Source organism: Sceloporus occidentalis, unplaced genomic scaffold (assembly GCF_023333645.1).
Source record: "Sceloporus occidentalis isolate IW3139 unplaced genomic scaffold, rSceOcc1.0.p SCAF_23, whole genome shotgun sequence".
NCBI classification, from domain to species: Eukaryota; Metazoa; Chordata; class Lepidosauria; order Squamata; family Phrynosomatidae; genus Sceloporus; species Sceloporus occidentalis.
The window spans coordinates 10,730,507-10,754,138 of record NW_028317003.1 but is presented as its reverse complement, the minus strand read 5'-3'; the positions used below and the strand labels follow the sequence as shown (position 1 = coordinate 10,754,138).

At 39.9% G+C, this 23,632-nt stretch overlaps 1 protein-coding gene across 2 annotated transcripts in view; it reads right to left on the bottom strand.

Annotated features, from left to right (window-relative positions):
• Positions 1-23,632, bottom strand: part of LOC149300783 (TBC1 domain family member 5-like) — a 111,031-nt gene that overhangs the window by 12,913 nt on the left and 74,486 nt on the right. The window contains exons 15-17 of one of the 2 annotated variants that reach the window (XM_089484877.1): positions 18,276-18,293; positions 18,015-18,054; positions 13,125-13,288 (exon numbers count right to left, since the gene is read on the bottom strand). In XM_089484877.1, coding sequence (XP_089341003.1) covers positions 13,125-13,288; positions 18,015-18,054; positions 18,276-18,293 — 222 coding nt within the window. The remainder of the gene's footprint in view (positions 1-13,124; positions 13,289-18,014; positions 18,055-18,275; positions 18,294-23,632) is intronic. The other variant, XM_089484878.1, reaches the window with a different exon arrangement.

Genomic DNA, 23,632 nt, shown 5'->3' with positions numbered 1-23,632 from the left:
AACATTTTCATTGGATTACCTAAGCACTGCAAGACACCCCAACGTCTCACTATAATAAATTACAATATATAAATTGTAAGCTTGCAAACAGGGTCAACTTAAGTTTCGTGAGATACCCTTTGAGTCTATGTAGTGTAAGATGCGTTTTGTAAATTGTTGATGCTATATAAAGATAATGATATTTTTATGTTTATTCACTAAAAGACCTGAAGAAATGATTTTGCCCTTCAAAATGTATATTGACTAGATTGAGAATAATTCAACACACATACACGTACATAAACGTACAGATACAACAATGTTGAATACACAACAGAGGTAAAGGGATTCCCTCTTGAACGTAGATTAGATGATGAGTTATTAGTAACATAATACAAGGTGAAAACCTAAAATATAAACATTTTACCCTGCAAGTCAATACAATACAGCAGTCCCAATAATATTCTTAAAATGTAAATCCAACGCCCGTTGCAATAGTCTTGCAACACACACACTGTACAATTGCTTAATAAGGATTAGAGTGTGAACCAGAGCACCTGAACCATTCACAGCATTTAACTAATATATGCACGAGCCATCCGGTGTAAACGTGTCAAAAGGAAAACATGCAGGCATCGTGCTGATGTAACGATTATTCATATTGCGCATTATCTTTACCAACGAGCATTATTTTAAAAAGGGTGACTGACAGCAGAATGGTTTTGTGTGATATCAGCTGTTCTTTTTAAAAGCCCTGTCATATTGCATCTGTTAAGATCACATCATCTACATTATATATACATTTGTCACGTGTGATGTGGGTTACCATGGTAATCTTCTAGTCCAGCGCATTTGCCTCTCAGCAAATAAACACCTTCAAAGGCATATTAACCCATCATTTCTAAGGGGTCAGATTGCGGGGCTATTCCACAAAGTGGCTCTTGCTTTGAAACAAGCCATTAATGGATGCATTATTTGTGTGAATATTAAAATTAACCTTTAAGGTGCCAGAAGGCTACTAAATTTAACTAAATTGTGCCTCCACTGGAAAATAATAAAGAGATACAATTTTTAGCGATGATGCGTAATGGTGAAAGAAGACATTTCATGGAATATTATATAGTAGTAGGACAGCAGCTTTCACCTCTGCGAGCAGGAACATGTACATGTACTCTAGAACGCACAATATGGTGACGGGTCCTCTACCAGCACAGTGGTGACCTTACAGCCGCAGCTTTCTCTTTATTGCTCTTTTGTTCTAATCAGCAAATGTCGCACATTTGAGACCTCTACAGTGTGGCTCGAAAGGAATTTTATTCTGCTTGGCTTAATACCCATAGCTCGGAATATCCCAAGGCTGGCTACCTGGAGCTCTTCCTTCTCGGGGGTATAGTTGAAGTGGGCTAGGAGTAGGAGGGGATACGGGTTGAATGCCATTTTCCTGCCCAGATAAAGAGGAAGGTGACCCTGGAAGAAGTGCTTCACCAGGAGACTCTGGGTGAAATCTGGAGAGCCTCTGGTTATACTACTACCTTTGCCTTTGCCTATACAAGAAGGAGCAATAGATATGAGGTAATTTACAGAAGAGAGAGTCTCAGCTGAGCTGTTAGCACTGAAAATAGATAAAGCAGACGGAGCAGATGGGATGCACCCAAGGGCATTAACACAGCTTAGGGTTCTGCATGCTGCATCATTAACAAAATTATGTAATGGAGATTATTGTAAATGGATAAAAATATTTGGAGATCATTATCAGATTAGAGTTCTACATGGCCCTAGACTGGAACCTAACCAAATGCCTCATTCCTCAATTGCCCATTGCTAGCTATCTATATGTCCAACAACCATCTTGTTTTTGTTTTACTATCCTAGGGTGAACCTAGCCTAAGCCCACAAAAGCCTAAAGAAAAGATGGACGAGTAGTGGGATTCTGATGGTGAAATGGAGAGGGGGGACTGAAATGAACTGTATATGGGACACAACCAGAATGTTGCCATTAGTTAAAATCTTTGAGGGCATGTATAAAAAGGCTTGCCCAAGTCTCCTTTAACATAAAGATGATCCATGATTTTTTACTTCTGGGTTACCGTTCAAAGGGGTGAGATTTATCTCTATAACTCCAGTGTAACTAAACCACTTCTTTATCATGTATATTAGCTAGTATTCTATCTTAATACACTTTGTTACAAAGGTAATGGTGTTTAGAGTGAAGAGTTAATACTAGGGAATGAGCTGACTAAACACTGATACTGCCCACACAACATGACTGTAAATTAACTACACAATTACTGAATGAATACCGACTTGCACCCTAGTAAATATACCTATCAGAACCTATAGATGGCCTACACCTTAAGCTCAGATGCAGAAGGTGCCCATAAAGGACCAGGTACTTAATAGTAATGCTTCCTTGGGATTTAACAGCCACACATCAGGCTTGTGTAGAAGATATAAGGATCAAAGTCTATATTTTTTCTTGTGGTTTATCCTTAACAAGGATATTAAATGTATTCAAGCCACACAGTGGAGTCATCGTAACATCTATGGGATTTGTATGCACTGTCCACACAATATAAGAATGAGCACAATGTGACACCCTGGGAGATTAGTACATAATATGGTTTTCTTCTAAACGGCAAAATCCATAACTGTGCTTCTGATGTTTCTTTAATCTTTATTCTTCTTATTAGAAGTGGCACAAGTCCAGAGCAAAGCTAGTGTCTTCCAAAAAGTTATTGTGTTAACTCAAGCTTTTGTATTCCACAGTGCCAAAAATTCTAATTAAACTGGAATCAAATTATGTTTTCATGCATCTTGGGGAAAAAAGGCTTCTTTGCAGTGTAAATTTTAAGAATATGTTTTGGCAAGTTGTAGCATTATGCATCAGAAAGTAAGTAAAATAGAGCATATAGTTTGTTATGGAGTTCATAGCTAATGCCTTCTGTTGTGACAATTAGAAGCAGAAAAAATATATTCCGATAACCGTGGATATGATATATTTCCGGATGTATACAAGAAGAAATTGATGAGAGCTTCTTGTTCATCAAATTGCAAAGCTACCAGTTGGTGAAGATTTATATATTTGTCACAAAACTCTATCAATGCACATTAAGAACAGCACAGCACCAGAGGAGGAGAGAAGGGCACAAACCATTGTATGTGTTTCATGCTTAGCAATGCTGTGTCAAATACAGTTTATTGTCTATGACTAAGTACTACTTCAAAACCACATGGCACATAGTTGAGGTTAATGCTTATTGCCAGTGGCAGAACGGAGGGCTCTGCATTGTGGGGAACCCCAATACCAGCTCCGACCCCACCTCTCCAGCTGGCGGGCAGGACTTTGCCAATTCCCAGTGCTCAGACAAAGCAGCATTTCCTACCTGAGCCAAGAAAGGTAGTGGTGTGTGAGTATGTTAGTGTGTGTATGTTACTATGCGTGTTAAGTGTGATAGGAGTGGGTTTTGATGTGTGCTTGATATGTGTAATGGGAGTAGGCTATGATGTGTGATAGGTGTGATTGGAGTAATGTGTGATAGATATATGATAAGATATGAGTGAGTGATGTGTTATGTATTATAGGTGAGATGAGAAAAACGTGTTATTGGAGTGATGTGAGTCATGTGATAGGTATGATGGGAGTGTGATGATTGAGAGAAGATGTTTTCGTCAGTGTCCACTAAGGCAATTCTCCATAGAAGAGTGGGCCAAAATTCCTCCATGACCCTGTAAGAAACTGACCAAAACCCACAGGGAGCATTTGGTTGTACCTATTACTGGTAAATGTGGCATGACCACATTGTGGATTTGGGGGTGGCGGTTACATTTTGAGGCATTGTCTTAAATGTCTAATATATGAATAATTAGTAAAAACTAGTGGTTAGTAAAAAACTAGTGGTTGTGGCCAAATGTTGCTCCTCTGCCCGGGGAAAGAGAAAAGTCACCAGAGACCTGGGCGAGCAGTACTTCACCCAGAGTTCCCAGGTATGGACATCCAGTATATAATCATTAGTGATCCATACCGTTAATTTGAATTACTTTTTTTATTTGATGTTCAACTTCAAGCTACATGGCCTAAATACATATATTTTACACACATATTTAAAGTTTGCCTTGCTAGCTCACATAAGTGCACGTAAAGCATGAATTAGTGCCTCTTTAATGTGATCGATGTGGTATATAAAACTTTTTCCCAATTTGGTTTAAATACGTGACTGTTACATATTTGCGTGGCCAACGCAATGAAAGTCCTATTATATCCAAATCTACATTTAGATCTGCAGAGGATAGGTTCTTAAGCAAAGACTTCAAACAGATTAATGCGGCTACCATCTCCCCTGGGGAGACAGGATTTGAAATACATTCAGTTTTGGTGAATTTAAGCTTTTTCTAGATCCTCCTACATAAATAACAGGTAAACCATTAAAATATGTCATTTAAGGAAACACTACAAACAAATAATAACATAATCACATAGTGCTTTGTACTTTGTCAATATTTATTAAATGTAGTGTTTCGTTTTTTTTAATAGATCTATAAGTCATACATACTTTTCCCCCAAAAAAACACAGATGGTCTCCTATTAAAACATTAATGTTTAATGAGCATTTTTATGATTTGAGACAGCAGGAAGCTAGACCTACAAATGTGCTGTGGTTACAAGGCAACATAAGTAAAAAAAAAAAAACAAACAACATTCTATAATAAATGGCTATTACATTAGCTTTTAGATGGGCAAAACAAAATGGCATCATATCATAGCAGCAAGCTCTATGGCAATACATCTGTACTTAATGAACTTCTATCTGAAATAGTAGCTATACACTGTGCCAATACAGTTGGATGCTCCTCTGGGAGTCCAGGCTGAAAATGTTTGGATGGGAAAAGATGGCCATATGGTGAACCATCATCAGTTAGCCAAGCCAGCTATTGTAAGGTTGTACAAATGACTCATTTTGTTAAACACTTTGCTCTATCTACAGCAAAGTTACAAATTTAAAAACATTGCTTCTGTAGCAGTGTTAGTCTTTACGTTCCATAGTAGTACTATTTATTGACATATTTAAGACATAGTATGCCATTCCAGCTGAACAAAACCTCTGAGGCTCAGAAAGATTATGTGACTCTGCATCTTTTCTATGTTGGCTCAACATAATGTATAAACTTTGACTAAAGACCCCAGAGATGGACAACTCAAAGAATGTTAGCATACCCCAACATTTCAGGTGTCCATGTGACAAGTAGGTATCAGAAGCAGGCAGATACATGGGGTAGAGCCTTTGAAAATCCAGAGTGTTCTGCAAAAACTGGGACTGTTGAGAGGTATGAGTTAGTATTCAGTTTGGTCTGATTATGATGAGCGATCAGGTACATTTTTGTCCTCAATTTCAGAAGAATCAGCCCAACAGGTTAATTACATTTTCTCAGGATAAACTGTTCTTAACGGCAATTATGTGTAATGTACATACTGCTCATATACCTAGTTATAGACTTAGTTAAGCATTGGATAAACAACAACGTCTGCCAGACTTTTACTTATGTAGTCAGGAGTAGCCGTATTAGTCCAGTAATGCAGATACAAAGTAACAAAATGCTACAGAATCTTGTAATATCTTTTTTATGGACTAACAGTATTTTTATATGAGAAGCTTTCAGGATTCTTTACTTTATCTTGACCAGCAAAGTAAAACACACAGGTTAAGTCTCACAATGACATGTCCTAAATCAGGGGGGTGCAAACAGGGGTTAAAACAACATAGTATGCAGAGACAGAAAATTTAGGGGGTCATAAATAGTCAGGCTTCAGTCCCAAGGACTCTAATGATACAGGAGAGCAGGAGGGGAGAGAGCAAGGGTAAGTATGTACATTTGGCAGTCATGAATCAAGGGTGGGTTATAGAAAGCTTTGATAATGTGCTAAGAAACTCAAATACCGTATTTGCTCGATTATAAGACGAGGTTTTTTTCAGAGCAAATGCTCTGAAAAATACCCCTCGTCTTCTAATCGGGGTCGTCTTCTAATCAGACCTCAAATAGAGGTCTGATTATGAGACTAAGATCCAGATCCCCCGCACCGCTGCAGGGGACCTGGATCCTCCTGTCTCCCCCCCCCACACTTACTTACCGGTGCTTCCTGCTGTATTGCCGGGGCAGCGGGTTGACGTCTACGCGATCCGCGTAGACAACGTCCGCTGCAGCCGGAAGGAGGTGTGGCTAGCAGCGGGGGTTGTCTGCGTCCGTCGCGGATACCTTCCCCGACTGTCAGAAATCAGAGTTCCCCGCACAGGTGCCGGAACTCTGATCTCTGACAGCCGGGAAAGGTATCCGCGACGGACGCAGACAACCCCCCGCTGCCAACTCCACCTCCTTCCGGCTGCAGCGGAAGGAGACGTCAACCCGCTGCCCCGGCAATACAGCAGGAATTTGGAAGCACCGGTAAGTGTGTGTGCGTGTGTGTGTTAAATGGGGGACATAGGGCATTTCTGGAATGCCTTATACCCCTATATGCCACTCTGGCACTTAGGGGGTTAAAAGGCATATTATGGGGCAGAGTGGCATATAGGGAGTTATAAGGCATTTCAGGAAGCAGAGTGGCGTTAAGGGGGCATTTAATAGAGCACTCTGCCTCCTGAAATGCCTTATAGAGTGCTCTATACAATGCCTTTTAACTCCCTTAATGCCACTGCCTCCTGGAATGCCTTATACCTCCCTATATGCCACTCTGCCCCATAATATGCATTTTAACCCCCTAAATGCCAGAATGGGATATAGGGGTATAAGGCATTTCTGGAGACAGAGTGGCACATAGGGGGTCAAAAGGCATACCATGGGGCACAGTGGCATATAGAGGGTTAAAAGGCATATCATGGGCCACAGTGCCATATTGGTGTGGCAAGCCTGGGGGCAGATGTGCGTAACTGGGGGACAGGTTGGAAAATACAAGGAAATAAAAACAAAAAAAATATTTTTCTCAATCATAGCTTTTATTTAAAAAAATAGTTTACATGAATTAACATTTACTGGTAAAACTTTTTTCCTTTAGGGTCGTCTTATATTCAGGCTTTTTCTTTTTTTCCTAAGTTAATATTCAGATTTTGGGGGGTCGTCTTATAATCAGGGTCGTCTTATAATCGAGCAAATACGGTACATAATAAGCCCTCTATTTTTGCAGTCATAAAAATCATTTTGGCTATTTTCGGTGTTTCCTTTCAGTATTTTGATATCATTTATGGAGTGATCTGTTTGGGTAAAGTTGGTGAACCGGCACAAATCCAGCTTTCAAGGCATCATCTATATTCGAATTATCAGGTACTATCGCAACACAGAGGACTGAGACATGCATTTAAAAACACTGTCCAAAGCTTCAGACAAAAGGGATACTAACCAAGGACCATCAGGAAGAAAATAAACTCTGTACTATGAACACCTGCTGCACTACAGAGAGAAACAAACCTCCCCAAGCATACCACTGGTAGCCACGTACAACCCTGCCCTTGAAAAAATATACAACAAGGATCTGCAACCGATACTAGCAGAGGATGAAAAGACATTTTCCCTGAACCTCCCATCTTGGCCTTCAGACAACCACTTGATTTAAAACAAAAGCTGGTTAATAGGAAAATACCCACTGAAACAAGACACACAGATAACACAGCCAAACCATGCAACAAACCTGCCAACACGTTTCTTCAAATAATATAGCGACTCACAAGACATACAGCATTAAAACATATACTCATGCATATGTTATATACATGATACAATGCACTGTGTGTGAAGTAGGGTGTTCCATTGGTGACACCTGCCAGCAAATGAATGAAAGGATTAATCTGAACAGATATTCCAATCAACCACCGCAAAGAAAACTATTGCACCCTAGTCGGTCACCACTTTACTCAAACAGGTCACTCCAACTGGGACTGTTGAGAGGTATGAGTTAGTATTCAGTTTGGTCTGATTATGAGGAGCGATTATGATTATGATGTCACTCCATACAATACAAAAAGGAAATAAAAAAAAAACGCCCAAGAATTGGAAGCCAAAATGATGCATTTTATGACTGCAGATATAGAGGACTTTATGTGGATCTGAGCACAATATTAAAGCTTTCTCTAACATGCACACCCCTGCTTTATCACCCCCTACCTTTGCAGTCTATAGGACAGAAGCCTGACTACTTATGATCCTCCTGTCTCTGTGTATTACCTGTCCTGTTTTCAACCCACCACCCCAATATCAGGACATGTACTTGTGAGACTTAACCTGTGTCTTTTACTTTTGCTGGTCAGAAATGCTTTTGACTTGATAAAGGGGAGCCTCCCGAAAGCTTGTCATTACAAAATACTGTTAGCCCAATAAAACGGTATTACAAGATTCTGGAAGATTTTGTAACTTTGCATCAACCTTTAATTTAGAATAGCAAAAGCTCCTATATATTTTTACTATATTATAGTTTTAATAAAATAAAAATTACATGGATATTTATTAACACATCTGGCATGATCTCACCACAAGATCGATCAATTAAAAAAAAAATATATATATATATTTTTTTTTAAAAGAAGCAGCTTTTCAAGTTAGCATAATCATTAATTAACAAATCTAACGCTGAAAGAGACAAAAAGGTGTATAACACAGAAAAGAAATACATGAATACTACATTAATCAAGAACATAATGGGGATAAGTGTTCAATACCGAACTGGCATACAACTCAAATGCCATTATCCTTCATTTACAGTTTGAAGGTTTTGTCGATTGATTTAATTCAGTGAGAAAAGGATCTGGCTGCATATGCGGTTACAAATACTGATACATAAAAACATCCTTTTCCATAATCCAAACTATTTATAGGTGGGTTTCTTCCAATTTTACCTGTTATATATTTTGCAACTGTCCCGGAAAATAGTGGGGAATTGATGGCATATCGAATCTCTAATATCTATGATAATATTCCCGTGTAAGACTCAAAAGGTTTTAGGTAAGTTGAACATTATACCTCATACAATATGCGGGGACCCCATTGAGGTTTCTGTTGCATAAAAGGCTAAGCTGCCCATGAATAATGTATAGTTATCATTGGGGATGTAATGTGAAAGCCACCTTGAGCTTTATTTGCAGAAGGAAATCACAAGGGTTTACCCTTCATAATGCATAGTAAATTCACTGGGCCGAAAACTGTGGCTAACCTGCAAAGTCTGTGTTTAATAGATACACTGCTATATATCTTATTAAAAAAAGATGAAAACATATATAGTTACTGAAGTTGCTTTACAGAACATAGCGACATAGTAATTCAGCCTTGAAAGGAGGATATGATTCATAAAAGTAGGTAACTGGCATGTGAAATTTCACTTTACAAGGTTCTATTCATACCTGGGAATATTCAGTCCCCGAGTACCCGGAGCCCTGGCTTTTGGGAATGTGGGTAGGCGGTCCTGTTGATATCAGTGGGCGGTCCCTTAATATCAGTGGGCAGTCCTACTGTCGGTGGGCAGTCCCACTGAAGGCTGCCTGTTTCTGGAGGAGAAGTGGGTGGGAAGTGGGGCGTGGCCCCAATGCCGCTCCCGCGACCCAGAGTTTCTTTGTGGTAACCTGGAGCAGAGGTTCTATTTAATTGATGTTTAATGCTGGCAGCAATCATCCCTGGGTGTGTCTATTGAAGTGGAACCCAATTATCAATAAAATGCATTTTGTGATTACTCGGGTTATCTTTGTATGATATTGAAAAAAGTTTGATGATAACTGAAACATTTAAGTGTGACAAATACGCAAAAAAAAGGGGCAAATATGTTTTCACAGAGCTGTATGTCTAGAATCCATGGTGCCGCCTGAATCCAGGACTGTGTGCGATATAGCACATCTTATTAATCAAAGCAGCTGAGTGAGACATCAGGATCTCTCCGATAATCCATTTTAATGAAATGATTTGGTTTTTTCTTTTAATCCCCATCTTTTTCTTTTAATTTTGGATTTTTATAATATCAAAAATCCAAAAGCAGGTGCAAAAATGTAGAACATAATTATTACACATTTTAATTTTTAATGTAGAAGATGACTAGTATAATAACTAAATGTCACGGTGGCTCACTATATTTTAAAACCATGTCTATTTTAATTAATCTCAGCTAAACAACCCATTTTCTGTTAACGTTATAAACACAGAAAGACCGTTTTCAGCTGTGCCTAAATTTAAACATAAAGAAGCATGAAATAGAAATTGAGGCTGGAGGCCAGAAAGTACTGAAAAAATAACATACAGCAATAAACGTGAAGATTTCGGGACTCATAACACACCACAGGGGAGTTCTGTTTTTCCTCGTCACATATGATAACTAATGCTGGCATGGTGGTTTTATTATTTATTGAGTTATATAGTGGCATCATATCCTGCAATGCTGCATTAATGGACTGGCATGGGTTAACAGGTTCAAGGATACAGGGATGACGCTCATTGGATGAAATCATCCATATAGTTTATTAACCAAATCAAATGCATAATAAAGACCAATGAAAGAGAAATGAAATGTATATATTATAATTACGCTTATATCCCTGCCTTGAAGCTATGCACTGCCGCAGGGCTGAGCGCCTGGCGTCATATACTGATCGGTGGCAGAGTCTCAGCCTTTCTGGAAGGCAATCCATTAAAGTCTACGAGCGCGCTCACTAACACTTATCTAAGAATTTGCGGTTGCTTTCATCAAAGTGTGTTTGAGAAATATGTCCTTGTAGCAGGTACAATAACATGTAGGGGTATGTTATTCCAACATATCCGAGACAAGGTTTCTGTTTTTGCATTCAACTTGCAGAAAAACAACATGCCTTTCTATTTACCCTTTCCCTAACAATTAACCCTCACACCAACATGCCTCCATCGACCCTTTCGCGTCACAATTCTCTTCGGCACTACAACAAGTAGCGCATGACATAACTATTTGGACTTTAAAAAATGATGAGAAGAGCCCCGCATAAACAAAGCTTACAAAACAGAAGGAGGTTTCATAAAGTTTGGGGGGGGAAATATAAGATATAGTAATATTCATGTTGTCTCTGTTTTTTTGGTGGGTACAGGAGAAATGCAATTTAAGTAGAAATGCAATTTCAAATCTATTAAAACACTATTGTAGAAAGAAGAACGCCGCCCTGTGTATCAACATATCACATAGAATATTAAAAATACCATGAAGGAATGACTCAATGTTTATTTAATAGGGACGTTTGTTTTGTGTGAAAAAAGGAACCAAAGCTGGATTTATGTTTTCGGTACGCTGAAATGATGAAATTGAACAAGCTGTATTGTGGTGACATAATAATTATTAACAACATAAAAAAGGCTAAACTCTAACATCAAACATAATCAGGATACCGAAGAAAAGTAAAATACTAAAAGTAAAACATGGGTTTGATCAAACTGCAAAGATATATTCAAGTTTGCTAAGTTGAAACCTATTGTATTTTGTTATGGTTTACATTTAAAGCAGACAGAGAGAGGCAGCTTTTGCAATAAAACTGTGAGTTATGTATAAACTAGTCTGTCATTAACGATAAGCAGATCCAGGTGCCTATTCATGAAATACATCATAAGACTGCAGCAGTTCGCATCATTAAGGGTGGCACGAGACACTGGGGATTTTGGAAATGTAAACCAAAACATACCTTGCGCATAATCTCCTTTTAAAGGTGCTGTTCCACTTAGACAAAACATTAATCACGCTCACAAGCATGATTGTTATTCCAACTTTTTTTCTGTGACTCAATGTAATAGTATGACATACACACATGACCCTATGTGAGCTAATAATAAAGCATGTGTTTTCACGTGTGCATTGTCCACTGGGATGCAGCGTCTCCTGATGGCCGTTCCTTGCTGTAACCTATGGACATCTCATGGCCAGTGTGGGGTCATGAGAACTGCAAGCCTTAGTTTCAAGAACCCTGCTCTAGCATGCTAACCAAATAAGCCTCAGAAGATCTCTGCTTTTATTCTTCCCAACCCATTATATGAAGATTCAATCACAAAAAACATTAAGAAGGGTTTTTGGTTTCAGTAACAACCACCTGTCAGTCGCTGCTTTTCTGTCATATGATAATTCAATGAGAGACAATTTTATATGTTTAAAGAGTCATTTCTAGAAAAGGTTTGGGGCGAGTAATGGTATTAAGGATTATGTATTGATGATGTATTTAGGTGTTAAATTCAAGAGAGTCGGCGGAACAGTACTTTTAAGATACATATGCTGGTAGGCTACAGGGCCAGTTCTGTACTTAACGGATTTCACTGTTGATTGGTATACAGAAAAAAAAAAGAAATCTAGGCTAAAATTCAGTGGGAGGGATGGGGAAGCCCTTTTGTTGGATGACCTCGGCGCGGTCAGCAGCATTCCCATCACACTGAACATCTGCAGAAAGCACGTAAAACCTTGCATGGTCACAGACACGGCCCCATCATGGGCACAGAGCAAAGATCCAACAGTGCCTAAAAAGCAAAAAACTCTTGCAACTGTTTAATAAACTAATTGATGCTTTTGTTTTCACAATCACAAAGCCACCAAAATATGGCATCTACTAGACTATTTATGTGTATTGAAAATGATATATAATTTTGAGAGAGAAAAAAAACATTATAATTTGCATAATTTATTTTTCTGTGAAAAGTACCTACTCATATTGGCTGCTCTACTAAAAATAGACGTTATCAATCACATTATGAAGTCACAAACAATCCTTGTGCATTGTCCACTACATTATCCAGGGTGACGTCAAGGCTATGTACTTTAAAATGAGAAAATGTCTCTCGAGCCGAATGAGAAACAGAGTGATAGATCACATTGTTCCTTACTTACTCATATTTTTCCAAAGAAAATGTAATTTTATAATATAAAAAAAATGTAAAATGAATCTAAATAATAAGTACACAATACGGATAAACTCATTGTAACAGATCATCACTTCAAATTTCATTTCTTGGCTTGAGGTTAAGGGCACTTTCTGTAGCTATATATATATATATATATATATATATTAATTAAAAATAGCATATTTGCTTTTCAGAACATTGATAAAAAGAAAAGCATCAGCGCTTAAAAAAGTAAAGCATCAGCGCTTAAAAAAGTAAAGCATCAGCACTAGAAATGACAAACTTACAGATTCCTTTTTGCCCTGGGATTTGCTGTGAGAGCGAGAGCGAGAGATGTTGCTGAAAAAAGAATCTTTCTTCCCAGCTGACGGAGGAGGAGAGTCTGTGTGGTCACGGCCTCCAGGCAAACTCTCGATACTGGGAGATGCACTGATGTTCTTGGTGCTTTGGCCTAAAACGAAATGAAAAGAAAAACACAACTTCAGGAATAGAAACATTCTAAAATTATTATTTCGGCGCACCACATGTACTGCTTTGGGGTGAATCTAATGTAAAACAAATGTTATTTCAGCACAGCAAAAAATAAACTCAAAGAGAGAGTTAGAAAAATATATTGTGCTTCTGTCTGTACAGCTCACTACACCTGGAAACCAAGGACGAATGGACAGATTTTTGAAATATCCTTAATATGGTATTTTGCACTGGAAATTGATGCTTAACAATAACAATTCAGAATATCTGTGCCTTCTGGCATGTAATAGGCAGGGAGTAGAATCTCTATGATGGACAATTAAAGGGTAAACATTTGCATAGTCTTCAGGGTCAACTGAAGTTCCAAGGTATGCCAATTACTAAAGCTTACTTGCGTGAAAAAAAAAAAAAGAATGTCTCTGGAATGGAAAATGACCTCTTCTGAATGACTTTACAGTGAAACCAGCAGAAATCATTCTCAAGTTAAATGCAATTATAATTATGACAGACTACGAGGCAAAACGCTTCATTTATAATATGTAAACTATGGGTGGACAACAGTAGGTGATGACTAGTGCACCTGTTTCTCTGGGGGCCCAGCAGTGATTTATGGATTTGTTAGTCATTTCCATAACAAGCTTGGGGTGCCTTTGAACTGTGGGGCTTATGTATGAACACATGGTGCCTCTGTGGCTAGTGAAAGCAAATTATTATGCTGTTAGACAGTACTTTCCTAAACAACCTCTTCTGACCATTTCCATTTCTCTTCTACTGTTACCAACTCTTTCCACTTGTATTTCCAGGATTTTACCCATGCTGTGCCTATTCTCTGGAGTTTCCTACCCCAGTTTATCAGATTCTCTCACTTCAACTTTACACATTTGCTAAAAACCTCATCTATTTAGAGATCGAACCTACCCTCAACCTGCATCCTAAAGAAACAATTCATCCTTCCTGCCTTTGAGATATCCACATCACCTGGTAGTCATATGAAGCGTTCTGTCTTGCCATAAAATTAAAGCAAGGTCCCACATTTCAACTTAAACCAGTTGTGTTGGGGCTAGCAAAAACTTGCAGAGAATGGAGAAATTGGCATGGAAGGAGATGAGGGGACTACTATAGGAAGATCTCTTTCTCCCTTTAGTACCATAAATATATACCATATTTGCTCGATTATAAGACGAGTTTTTTTCCAGAGCAAATGCTCTTATAATCGGGGTTGTCTTATAATCAGACCTCAACTAGGACTGACTATGAGACTAAGATCCAGATCCCCCACAGCGATGCAGGGGACCTGGATCCTCCTGTCTCCCCCCCCCCCCACTTACCGGTACTTCTGAGTCCCTGGTGCTTGGTCCGGGCAGCGTGTAGATCTCTACGCAATTCGCGTACACAACTCCGCTGCAGCCGGGAGGAGGTGCATTTAGCAGCGGGGGTTGTCTGCAGCCATCGCGCAGACCTTCCTCGGCTGTCAGAGATCAGAGTTCCCCGTGATCTCTGACAGCCGTGGAAGGTCTGCTCGATGGATGCAGACAACCCCCGCTGCTAGCCGCACCTCCTTGCGGCTGTCTATGCTGTCTACGCGAATCGCATAGAGCTCTACACGCTGCCTGGACTACGCACCGGGGGCTCAGAAGCTCTGGTAAGTTTGGAGGAGGGAGGGGGAGGGAGTGTTAAATGGGGGGCATAAGGCATTTCTGGAGGCAGAGTGCTCTGTGAAATGCCTTTTAACCCCCTTAATGCCACTCTGCCTCCAGAAATGCCTATTAACCCTCTATACGCCACTCTGCCTCCTGAAATGCCTTATACCTCCCTACATGCCACTGTGCCCCATAATATGTCTTTAACCTCCCTAAATGCCAGAGTGGCATATAGGGGTATAAGGCAATTCTGGAGGCAGAGTGGCACATAGGGGGTCAAAAGGCATATCATGGGGCACAGTGGCATTTAGAGGGTTAAAAGGCATATCATGGGGCACAGTGGCATATATGGGGTTTAAGGCATTTCTGGGGCAGAGTGGCAAGCCAGGGGGCAGATGTGCATAACTGGGGGGGCAGGTTGAAAAAAAAGGAAATAAAAACAAAATATTTTTCTCAATCATAGGTTTTATTAAAAAAAAATTGTTCACATAGTTTACATGAATTAACATTTACTGGTAAAACTTTTTTTCCTATAGGGTCGTCTTATATTCAGGCTTTTTCTTTTTTTCATAAATTAATATTCAGATTTTGGGGGGTCGTCTTATAATCAGGGTCTTCCTATAATCTAGCAAATACGGTATTTTTTCTTTTTTGGGGGTGGGAATATATATTTTGACACTATGGAAAATATGCAAATGATTTGGTTTATTACAATCTTGCTAGTTTCTTCTATTGTCAAATATTTTTTGAAATGCAAAATGTATGATGCCAGGTCCCTTTAAAAGTAAAATAAAATACCAAACTAAAATACTAACAGAACTGTATGTTCTTTATGTTATACTGAATATGACTAAATATTTTTTTTATTTAATTTATAGCAAATATTTACATTTTCCCAAAACAATATTTTTTTCAGAAAATGTAAAACATCTCTCCCCAAAAGGTCAACCTTCAATATATCTTGTTATGCTGTTTTGCCAAGACACTGCAGTGACAGAGAGACGATTACATAGCTTGTGTTAAAATAAGGAAACACACTTATCAGGCTTGGTCTATAAATCTATCACACTGTGCAAAGCTGCATTACATGATACCACTGCATAAATAAGCTATTAATAAATGATAATAACTTCTATTTCCACAACAGTTGTATCACTTCACAATGTTGTGTCTATTTAAGTAAGTAATAGACCCAAAGCATAAAACCATCACTAAAAATGACATAGCTTTAAATTGGAATTGGAAAAAGAGTTAAAAAATAACAAAAAAACATTTTACCCATTTTGATGACATGGCAACATTAGATTTGCCACCTTTTGTCAAATTTTTAATTTTAAAAGATTGTATGGCCATGGGAATGGTTTTACAGATGACAGATTAAAAAAAAGTTTGGAAAGAAAAGAGGGAAAAGAGACCCTCTTTATTTTGAGACAGGTGGCAACCCTAATGTAAATAGAGTAGAACTGAATGCTGATCTAAACATAAATAATTCAACATCTAAACGTAATATTTCATAGTGTTTGAAATTGGAAATAAACTTGCAATTGTATGAAATGTACAATGTAATGTTATTCACAGACTGTTTTTACAATTATTGATCATTTTAACTCAAATGCAATATCAAATAAAATGTCCATAGCTGTTAATTTCCATATAATTTCATATTGTGACTACCTAGTCTTAGCAATGATGGCTATAACTGAAAATGTAGTGCACATTACATAAACTGTAAGTAACTCACTTTCTTTTGGCTGAAAAGGCCACAACCAATTAAGACGAAATGCTAAAATAATACTTTTTTTTTTTTTTACACCAAAAAAAAGGAAATGTTTTAAACCTTTAATTTAGCACATGAGATCTCTTGTCAGCCACTAGAGAAAAGCTGGTCTGTTTAAAATATGATTTTGTGCAGTTGCAGTTAGTTTTGAGATTGTGTAACTCTTCATCACTATGATTTAAAACAAACAAATGTGAACATATGTTCTGCCAGGGCCGGCCGAAGACTTAACGCCGCCTGGGGCGAAGTTTAAAACGCCGCCCCCCCCCCCCCCCCCGCCGACGCCGGGGGGGGGGGGGGCGGCATTTTAAACTTCGCCGACGGCATAATCTACGACCCCCCCCCGGTACTTACCTTTAAACAGTCCTGCGGCGAGTCTCCCTGCTCTGCCACGGTGCCGGCTTGTAATGCTGAGCGCCGGAAATTGACGTCACTTCCGGCGCTCTGCATTACAAGCCGGCACCGGGACCGAACAGGGAGACTCGCCGCAGAGGAGAGAGAGAGAGGGGCGCCGAGCGGGTAAGCTAAAACCACTCGGTGCCCCTCTCTCTCTCCTCCGCTTCAAAAAAAAAAAAGCGCTTGGGGCGGCAAAGTGCCGCCCCTTCTAAAGTGCCGCCTGGGGCAATTGCCCCAGTCTGCCCCATTATAGGGCCGGCCCTGTGTTCTGCACTCCTTAGTTCGTGATTAGCTAAGCCCATTTGGTGCCATGGAACTTCCGAGCCATCCCTGCTCTTCTCTTCCTTGCTTTAGACAAATGTGGGAAAGGAGTGGTTCAATTCAGAGGTATAGCCACCTACTGTCATACAGATGGGCCTGTCTGAATATTTCCGTCATCAGCCCCTAAATTCTTTGAACGCCAATGGTAAAGGGAGTAGGTCCCTAAAGCAACACTTATCTGCTAAAATGTGCTTTCCAAGAAGTAAGCTGCTAAAAGACAATTTCATCCAGTTTCCATTTTCCCTTGTATGTAACAGTATCTACAAGTAGCAATTAAATATAAATCAAGAATGTGTTTTCTGGGCTAGCGAAAACTGAATTTTAAAAATAAGAAAATGAGGCAAAGTGGTAGCAAGCCCTCCCTACATGGGACTAACATCTATATGAATGCTATAAGACACATATAAAGATGAGCACCACAAATTATTTCTTGAATCGTCATTGAAGCGTAACCACAACAGATATTGAAACAATCCATCTTCTACATAAATTATGTCAATTTATTGTATGATGTGAATGAAAGCAAATTCAAAAGCAATTATCAACTGAGCCAGCATTAATGCCTCTCCAACCTTGTCTGTCTATCTGTGTGTCTAAAGGTGACAAATGGGCCTGTATGCACAGAAATTGCATGGGGTGCTGTTTCTAGGACAGAAAGGTAGGATTCTAAACCAGAAGACAGTAGTGCCACAGAGACCAAGATCATGAAGAATTTTTAAAAGAAGAGGGTGGTCCACAGTGTTAAATGCAGCAGTGAGGTCCAGTAGGATTAGCATAGAGTAGTTTCCCCTGGGTCTAGCACAGACCTGGGCAAAGCACGGCCCGCGGGCCACATCCGGCCCGCTGAATAGCTCGGACCGGCCCGCAAAGAGTGTCCTGGTGACTCACCAATGAGTCCGGTGTCCCCCCCCGCCCCGGTCACTTACCTTAAACTCCTGTGTTGGAAGCGTTTGTCTCGGGTGCCGGCGCTTTACGCTGGGCGCCGGCATATGACGTCAGACGCCGGCGATCAGCAGTGAAGCGCCGGCACCCGAGACAAACGCCTCACGCTTCCAACACAGGAGTTTAAGGTAAGTGACCGGGGCGGGGGGGGAGATCCTGAGAAGGGGGGGTTAGGGAGTTAGAGGGGAGATACTGAGAAGGGGGGGTTAGGGAGTTAGAGGGGAGATACTGAGAAGGGGGGTTAGGGAGGGAGGTCTTACTGTGTGTGTGTGTCTTACTGTGTTTGTGTGTGTGTGTCTTACTGTGTGTGTGTGTATCTTACTGTGTCTGTGTGTGTCTCACTGTGTCTGTGTGTGTCTTACTGTGTCTGTGTGTGTCTTACTGTGTCTGTGTGTGTCTCACTGTGTCTGTGTGTGTCTTACTGTGTCTGTGTGTGTCTTACTGTGTCTGTGTGTGTCTCACTGTGTCTGTGTGTGTCTTACTGTGTCTGTGTGTGTCTTACTGTGTCTGTGTGTGTCTCACTGTGTCTGTGTGTGTCTTACTGTGTCTGTGTGTGTCTGTGTGTGTCTCACTGTGTCTGTGTGTGTCTTACTGTGTCTGTGTGTGTCTTACTGTGTCTGTGTGTGTCTCACTGTGTCTGTGTGTATCTTACTGTGTCTGTGTGTGTCTCACTGTGTCTGTGTGTGTCTTACTGTGTCTGTGTGTGTCTTACTGTGTCTGTGTGTGTCTCACTGTGTCTGTGTGTGTCTTACTGTGTCTGTGTGTGTCTTACTGCGTGTGTCTTACTGTGTTCATAGCTTATTCAGTTATTGTAATAAATATTTTAGCCCATTTTTTAGCTCAAAATATTTTTTCCTTTTTTTTCTCCTCTAAAATCTAGGTGCGTCTTATCAGCAGGTGCGTCTTATAGAGCGAAAAATACGGTATGCACTCCGAAGCCTTGTTCATTTTGTTCACTTCTGTGCTGTGCTAATAGTTATTCAGGCCTTACTTATTCAAGCACCTCTACCAATGACGTAGGCTTGAATAACTTTATTAAACAGCACATAAGTTAACAAAATGGACAAGGCTTCGGAGTTTGTAGTTTGTAGAGGTCTGGCCCTCTAAAACCATTCCAATTTCTCATGTGGCCCCATGGGAAAATTAATTGCCCACCCCTGGTCTAGCAGTAACTTTACTTAGGGCGGTAGAATGTTGAGAGCGGAATCCTGATTGAAGATGGTTAAGTAAGGAGCTGGAGTCAATAAACTTAGGTGTAAGCAATTCTTTCAAGAAGCTTGGAGGACAGAGAAACTAAAGAGAGTTGAAGGGACATTATTATTATTATCTTTTATTTATATAGCGCCAACAATTTACGCAGGACTTAATACAATACATATATTCAAGGGGTCTGACAAGACGAGAATTTACAGACTAAGACAAACCGATACATTAGGTGGGGACATGTGGCTGGACAAGAGGAATGAAGAAGTGCATGAATCTCATCTTCAATGACAAGAGAGAAAAGAAGAGGAAGAAGAGTATGAGAGGGTGCAGAGTCAGAGGGAGGGCAAGGGCAGGGTTTCAATTTTATTATTGAAGAATGTGGCAAAGTCAGAGGCAGTAAGATTAGTGGAAGGAGTAGATATGATAGAGTGAAGATGGGGATTTAAAGGACGGAAGAGGTCTTTAGGGTTGTGAGACAGGGATGAGATAAGGCAGGTGAAGTAGTGGGAACATAGCATGAATTTTTATTGTAGTAAGTCAGACATAGAATCTAGAGTCTTCTGCCAACTATGTTGAAGGTGCCTGGTTACCGTTGAGCGAGTGGTAGTTGGGGCTACATCCTCAAGAGCAGATGTGAGGGAGAGAGAAGAGGGAGTAAATCCGTTAAGAACTTCAGAAGAGAGCTAAGGTCTACGGTTAAGCAAGGGTTTTTTGGGGAAAGGGAATGAGTAAGATGCAAAGTGAGAGAGAGCTGGATAGGAAGTGGGGGTCAGAGAGGAGGAAAGGGGAACTAGAGTGAGTCTGTTAGTGAGAGAGCACACACTAGGAAATGTGACCATCATCGTGAACAGGGGAGTCGGCATGCTGTGTGAGATCAGAGGAGGTAATGGAAAGGAGTTTTGAAACAACAGGGCTCAAAAAGGTGTCTACTGGGCTGTTAAAGTCTCCAAGGATGACAGAAGGGACATCAGAGGAGAAGATGGCATAAAGAGAAGTGGTCAAGAAAGATATTAGCAGAGCCAGGGCGATAGTATATATATTTCAGCAATACGTAAAGAAATAGTTTTTTACACGCATAATGTGCGTTCCATAGAGCAAAGGTTTTACATATTTTACATGTTAACATATCATTCTTGTCAACTTTGACAACTTTTTTCCTAATTATGATATAATTAATGCATTGTTTGTACATATACACTCTGGAAGACAGGTTTGAGAGGTTTTGAAATTTTTTTACCCAAACCACACTGCCCCTTTGTGGCTGACTGGCAAATGGCAGATATGCAAAATAAATAATAGAAAAGGGTACAAGCATTTTGTGGCTTTAGTTTGGAAGAGATTTGTCACACAGATGAAGCCAGCCATCTTTTAATTTAATAAGATATTTAAATACATTACCTATGAGACCATGAGATCAGAATACGCATACATGGATACAAAATATGGCTCAGCTATCATACAGTGCTGTGAAAAAATATTTGACCCTTTCCTGATTTCCTCTTCTTCTGCATTTTTGTCACACGTAAATATTTCTTATCAAACTAATTTTAACTGCAGACAAAGATAACCAGAGTAAACACATAATGCAGTTTTCAAATAATGACTTCATGTATAGAAGGAAAAAAGCTATCTAAACCGCCTATGTGAAAAAGATCACTTTGAGCCCAGTTGAATACAAACATCAATTAAATAGAACTTGTCTCGCAAAGTGAAGTAGGCTAAAAGGTCCCAAAAAGAAGCACATGCTGCCGTGATCTAAAGGAATACAACAAAGTCATTGACACCTGTCTGGAAAGGGTTTAAAAAGCCATTTCTAAGGCTGTGGGACTCCAACAAACCACAGCGAGAGCCTTTATCTACAAATGGAGAAAACTTGGAACTGTGGTGAACCTTCCCAGAAGTGGCTGGCCTACCAAAATTCCTCAGTGCATCGACAACTCATCCAGGAGGTCACAAAAGAACCCAGACTAACATGTAAAGAACTGCAGACCTCAATTGTTAAGGTCATGATTCCACAATAAGAAAGAGGCATCCATGGGCTAAATATTCTATGGGGTGATGAGTCAAAAGTGGAACTTTTTTGAAGACATGGATCCCGTTACATCTGGCGTAAAATTAACACAGCATTCCACAATAAGAACATCATACCAACAGTCACACATGGTGTGATGGTCTGGGGCTGCTTTAGGATCTGGGCGACTTGAGATAATTGGTGGAACTATGAATTCTGGTCTTTACCAAAAAATGTCCAGATATACATTTGTGACCTAAACCTTAAACACAGTTTGGTTATGCACAGGGATAATTATCCGGAGCACACAAACAAGTTCACCTCTGAATGGCAAAATGAATAAACAGAATTACGGTTTTGGAGTGGCCTGACTTGAATTCAATTGAGATGCTGTGGCATGACCTTAACCCCTTGATGACAATTGCCGGTCCGGGCACGTCACGGAAATTCAAGTAGATAACGACAAATTACGTGCCAGGACCGGCACGTCTTTAAACGGGTGCAGAAAGCGATCTATTTTCGCTTTCTGCACCGAAACGGCGTTGCTGTAATGCCTCGACCTCGAGGCATTCAGCAACGCCATTATCGGCACAAAGGGGCCATCTCTGGCCCCTCCCCGCGGCGTCAACATCCGCCATACTTTGTATGGCGGCGGACGCCCGTTTTAAAAGCGTTTAGGAGGCGATCAACGATCGCCTCCTAAACTTAAATGGTGTCGCTGGAATGCTTTGATCAGGAGGCATCCAGCGACACCAAACACTTACCTGGGGATGGACTGTGACCGCTCTGGAGAGCGGTCACAGCCCCAGCTGCCGGTGATCTTCGCCATCAGCAAGATGGCGGCGGCCCGGGAAAAAAACCCAATAAAGTCTAAAAAGTTCGCTAGACGGTTTCCAGACCCTCTAGAGAACTCTGGCTCCACTTGCAGGTTGAATATAGGTACTGCATTCAACCATGCAAGTCAATGGAGCTCAGCTTTCTAATCACAGTGTGATTAGAAAAAATAAATTAAAAATAAAACAAAATTAATAATAATTAGAAAAAAAAATAGTAAAAAACCAGTAAAATGTAAAAATAATTTCCCACTGATGTCACTATCAGGGGAACCTTCAAGTCGAAAAAAAATGTTAAAAAAAAATAATAAAAAAGGCAAAAAAAAATTTAAATATATATATAAAAAATATATTTTTGTGAGCAAGTCCTAAAATTCGCATATTAGCTTAAAACAATTCTCGCAAGGAAAGAGTTAAAATACTGGCATATTAAATGCCCATGGGGTGTCTACTTTTAAAAAATGTATGATTTGATGGGGTAAATTGAATTGGCCGGGTTCAACAAGGTCCCAATTAACACGGGGGGAAGGATGGCCACACATCTAATTTCCAATTAGAAAAATGCACACGTACCAAATGTGGCCATTTAGTTCCCCCAAAAATGACAAACCCATGCATGTGGGGTATCACTGTACTCAGGAGATGTTGCTGAACACATATTGGGGTGTCGTGTGACAGCAGCATATACCAGCAGCTGTAAATTCATACATAAAGTAGGTGTGTGTGGGAAAAATACACACACAAAAATACTACTGCAAACTTTGAAAAAATGCTGGTGGTAAAATGTGTGCATGCAAAGAGTTAAAATACCAGCATTTAAAATACCCTAGGGTGTCTAGTTTTCAAAAATATATGGTTTTGTTGGGCACACTGAAATGGCCCGGCTCAGAGATGTACCAAATAGGGCATGGGCAGTGGATCCCCAAATGCCAAAGTTCAACATTGAAAAATGTGCATGCCCCAAATGTGGCCCTTTTGCCCCCAAACAGCCAGGCAAAATCATTCATGTGCGGTATCGCTGTACTCAGGAGTTGTTGCTAAACACATATTGGGGTGTTTTATGATAGTGACATATACCAGAACCTGTTTATTCATACCTAAAGTAAAATGTGTGTGAAAAAACAAATGCAAAAAAATTACTACCATAAAGTTTGACAAATGCTGATGGTAGAATAAGTGCTTGGAAAGGGTTAAAATA